The sequence below is a fragment of the Triticum urartu genome, chromosome 7A (genome assembly GCF_056163025.1).
Source record: "Triticum urartu cultivar PI428250 chromosome 7A, HENAU_Tu73, whole genome shotgun sequence".
Lineage (NCBI taxonomy): Eukaryota > Viridiplantae > Streptophyta > Magnoliopsida > Poales > Poaceae > Triticum > Triticum urartu.
In genome coordinates, this window is record NC_141879.1 from 631,747,110 (window position 1) to 631,751,747 (window position 4,638).

General features: G+C 47.3%; 1 protein-coding gene across 1 annotated transcript; it reads left to right on the top strand.

Annotated features, from left to right (window-relative positions):
* The first annotated feature begins 912 nt into the window (after positions 1 to 912).
* Positions 913 to 2,783, top strand: LOC147960827 (28 kDa ribonucleoprotein, chloroplastic-like). The gene is made up of 4 exons (XM_087537485.1): positions 913 to 1,146; positions 1,635 to 1,883; positions 2,029 to 2,346; positions 2,443 to 2,783. The coding sequence occupies exons 1-4, from the start codon at positions 976 to 978 to the stop codon at positions 2,497 to 2,499; spliced, it is 795 nt and encodes a 264-aa protein (XP_087393611.1). The 5' UTR covers positions 913 to 975; the 3' UTR covers positions 2,500 to 2,783.
* The last annotated feature ends 1,855 nt before the right edge of the window (positions 2,784 to 4,638 follow it).

The window sequence follows — 4,638 nt, forward strand, 5'->3', positions numbered from 1 at the left end:
CTGGTGAAGAAGACAAGCACGGTGTAGGTAGGAGACGTCGGATGCCGAGACACGCGCCATGCTGCCGAGCGCCTAGTCCAAGAGCACAGGCCGGCAAAGAAGGGACGGGAGATGGGCTCGCGGAGGAAGAGGTTCATGCGCGCTGCGGCGGAGGCTGCCGGAACCGGATGAAAGAGAGAACGCGTGGGTCGCCTCAATCTGACAAGCTGAAACTTAAAAATCTTCCCGAACTGCCCTCAAATCACATATACCGTTGGCGTGGGACAAGCAGTGCGCGCTGTAATGCTAACCCAATATTGATTACCCGTTACTGTAAAAGAGGTTTCGGGTCGTCTTTCCTGTTTATTTTCATGGAGCGTTTGGTTTCCTTCTGTTTCTTACACGTGTGTATCAAGTGTGTCTGGATAGGTGCTGCATGTTTCTCAAAAAAAAAAAAGTTGATGATGAAGATAGGTTGGTGTTCAAAACTTTCGGACTTACCTATCAGGGGTTCCTATTCGGAATTCATGGCTTCCTTTCCCGGTGTGGCAGCCGACGATGAAGCAGTGAAGGTCTTGGCGTCCAAGTGGTCTCATCCCGGGTGACGGCAAGGCTCAATCGATGCAGGTGCTGTCAAGGACTCCCTTGCGTTTTTCTTTCTCTGTTCAGGGTTCTTCCTACATTACTCAGGGGAAACCTCGTAATTTCTTGGTTACTTTGGGTCCCGTTGTAATCTGCTCTGTACCGACGTGTTATGCTTAATGCAATAATGAAGTTCTTTTTCAAAAAAAATACTACGAGTAGTGCAAAAGACGTGGTTCCTAGAAACAAAATTGATGGTGAAGATAAGGTCCCCTCAAGTTGTGGGGTCTTCATTCAGTTTAAAAGAAAGTTGTGGTCTTAAATGATTATTACTACTATATAAAATTATAGCTCAACGAACGTACCCACTGTGCCACCTTCCACTCTACTCTCCTCGGTCCCCAGCCCCTGGCGATGGCCTTCTCCGTCACCACCACGTCCCTGCGCGGCGTCGTCGCCGCCGTCCCGGCCCGGCGCCCGAATCCGCTCGCCGTGCTCCTCCCCCGGGCGGCTCGCCCCCATCTTCGCCTTGGCGCTGGCCGCCCAACGCGCCTCCCAGTCCCACTCGCCGCCTCCTTCTCCGAGGTGAGCATATGCAGCAAATCCCCGATCGAGTTCCTTACTTGGCGAACAATTCGCCAGATCTCCCGGTAAATTGGGCCGGTTCATGCGTGAATGCCTGATTGGTTCAAGTGTATGTGCTTGCGCTGTTGTGCGGAGAAAGTTCTTGATTACCAGATTTGTGTCTTCAGTTTGTGTTGTTGAGAGAGAAATTACGTGTAGCATGTTCAGAAAACTTTAATTTGGGATAGGAAAGGGTCCTACGTACTGTGCACGAGATCTGGCTAGACACAACTCAATGCGCTGCTGCATCTGCTTGATCATACTCCTATACTCTGTATAGGAATATGACAAGTGCAATTTTATTGGGAAAAAGATAATCCATATATATGTATGTATCCACATTAGCTTCAAAACCCACACTTGTATTTTTTAGCCGATAAACCACACTTGTATTAGTATTTGAAACATATAAATCTTTCATCTTATTCTAAAATGCAATCTTCATCTAGGATCCACGTGGCTATGGGTTCGAAAGGCCCCCCCATGATGTTGGGTCTTCTTCATTCCGCATGTACGTGGGCAACCTGTCATGGCGACTGGATGACTCCAGGTTGGCACAACTATTCAGCGAGCACGGCACCGTGCTCTTCGCTATGGTCATGCGTGACTTACAAACCGGGCGCTCAAAGGGATTCGGCTTTGTAGCAATGGCATCACATGAGGAACGCGAGGAGGCCATCGCGGCCCTCAACGGGCAGGTGTGTGTGTGTGTGTGTGTGTGTGTGTGTGTGTGTGTGTGTGTGTGTGTGTAGTCGATTTCTCTCTCATTTTACATATATAGTGTCATGCAAGATATATAGCCAATGTCACGGTGACTCTCAGATGGTAATCTGAACTCTGCAGATCTTGGAGGGGCTTGCCCTGCGAGTGAGTGTCGCGGAGGAGCCAGACGTGACTGTAAGCAAGGCGGTTCCAGGAGACACCCGGGTGGAAAGCCCTCCTCCCCGTCATGTTGTTGGGCCTTCATTTCGGTTGCACGTGAACAACCTGTCATCGAATGTGGATGACTCTAGGCTGGCACAAATGTTCAGCCAGCACGGCAAAGTGGTCTATGCTAAGGTCATCCGTGATTTCAAAAGTGGGCGCTCAAAGGGATTCGGTTTCGTAGAGATGTTGTCGCGGGGGGAAATGGACAGCGCCATCACAGCCCTCCATGGACAGGTTCGTTGATAGTCGATTTCTTTGTCATTTACATAACGAATAGTAATAACCAATGTCATGACAAGCGAGTCTCGGATTGTTATCTGAATTATGCAGAGCTTGGAGGGGCGTGTCATACGAGTGAGTGCCGCGGAGGAGCAGTCGCCATCATGAAGGATCAAATGAAGGTGCATTTGGTGGTCGATTGCAGCAAAGCTTTCCGCACAATAATCATGATACCGGTTTAGACTTTAGACCCTCCATCATCCTCCCATCTCAAACCAGTTCAGTTGGGATATATAGTATCCTTTGCACGTACGTACGCAATGTCTATTGTACTTGTTATGTATTCATCAACTAAACACATGAAGTTGTGCCCATCCATCTTGTTGAAAGAAGACTGATGAAGCACAGTTTATTGTTGGTTCTGAAGTTTGATATTATTATTGTTATTATTATTATTTCTATTTTGCAATTTTGTGATTCATATTCATAGCAAATGGGTTTGTGCGTTACAACGGGAGCATTTGCCGTGAAAGAGGCAATTAAGAAAGGAAACTGACCTACCATGTGTTGGGCATTAGTATCAGATCCGACAACATGCATGCTTCTAATCGCTGGACTCCCATTTACATTTAGACGGGGTCGCCATCTGTGGCTATTACACCCTTTTGATACTTCTATTACCACAGTAAACCGTTCTAGAGAATAATAGAGTACATGTTCTTTTGCATCTTCTTCCTGGAGAATCACGGTTGCCGATGTCTTCTGATCTATATTAACGATTTCTTAGCCGCTGCCCGCTGTTTCTACAAGATCCCGGGCTTGTTTGCTCGATCAAGAAGGCATCGAGCTTTTCTCATGGCGTGTCATCGATGGATGCAGGAGAAAGGATATTTCAACACCCATAAAAATTTGGATGTAATTCCTTTTCTATACAGATGTGCTTGTAATGACTCGTGATATTCCAGTGCCCAGAGTTCCAACCGACGTGCATCGGCGTGTCGGTGCGTTTAGGCGTGCAGTGTCCGATCATCTTGGAACAAAGGCGGGCTCTGTCCAGGGTAACGAACATGTGTGATGGAGAAAACACGATGAGACATGATCACATGAGCAAACTTTTTGACTACTCGATCGATCTTCTCAACATAAAGTCGTCTCCCGCTCGTGGAAACGTACAAGCCCTCGAAGAAACGTGAGCTAATATATACTACTATATAGAAGACGCACCAGAAAACGCAACATGGCGATCCGAAACAGAGCCTCACGATCAAAGCTTAAGCATATGCCAACCCCTACGTCACGATGCTGATCTCAAAAATTATGGTGGGAAATCACCACCAACCAGAAAAGATTCAAGATCGCCAACGGCTCCACGTCGACGATTAGATGAGCTGTCAGAAGTTGAAAATGCCAAGCAACACACGGAGCCGCAAGAAATAAAGCAGGCAACGCCACGAGATTCTGTAAAGGATTGCCATTGCGTGTACCACGGAACTCAATCAGGGCATGTACAATGGTGGCATATAGATACAGGTGCCTCATGATAAAAAGTAATTTGAGGTATATGTATTAATTTTTTCTCTTCAATGTAAGCTACTACTAGTGGACCTCATCAAAAAACAGAAACTGACTCTCACTACACATGCATCCCTCCTTTCCATTTCAACTTTTTCAACTTTATACACCGGACCACACTTTTTCTCTCTAAGCACCCGCCTCCTGAAAAGGATCATGTTTCCCCATTCAAACCTATTTTTCTGTTATCCGATCTTACATAATATGTGAGGCATCACCCTAAGACTATGTATTGGACATGCCCTAAGTTCCGGATGCATGAAAAGTGGCTGCTTGGCTGTTCCACCTGCTAGCCGCATATGGCCGGCCGGCCCCTGCATGCATGTCACTGGATCAGGAGAAACAGATGGTGCTCGTGGCCCATGCATACGCTTCTTCTTCTTCAGTGCCGTTCTGATCTTTGCCCTTTCTCTCTTTTGGCCTGACGTGTAACTTTCTGGTGTAAGGAAAATTGAAGGGGCCTACGTGCACGTGTTTCCCCTGAATACTGCCCCAAAACAGGTGACAGTTCACAAAGGTCGTAAGGCCCACGTGGTTACCTGGCTTCACAGTGGTAAACTGACAGTGATCCACACAGCCAGGATAAGATCAAATGCTCTTCAATCTTCATCACGGATTAAAAGAGACCAACTACAAACAGAAAAGCACAACGTGACAACGTATACAAAATCTCAACGTCAAAACTGCTTCGTGTGCCCCCTCCTCCGGTGCGCGCACCCCCCCCCCCCCTCCTCC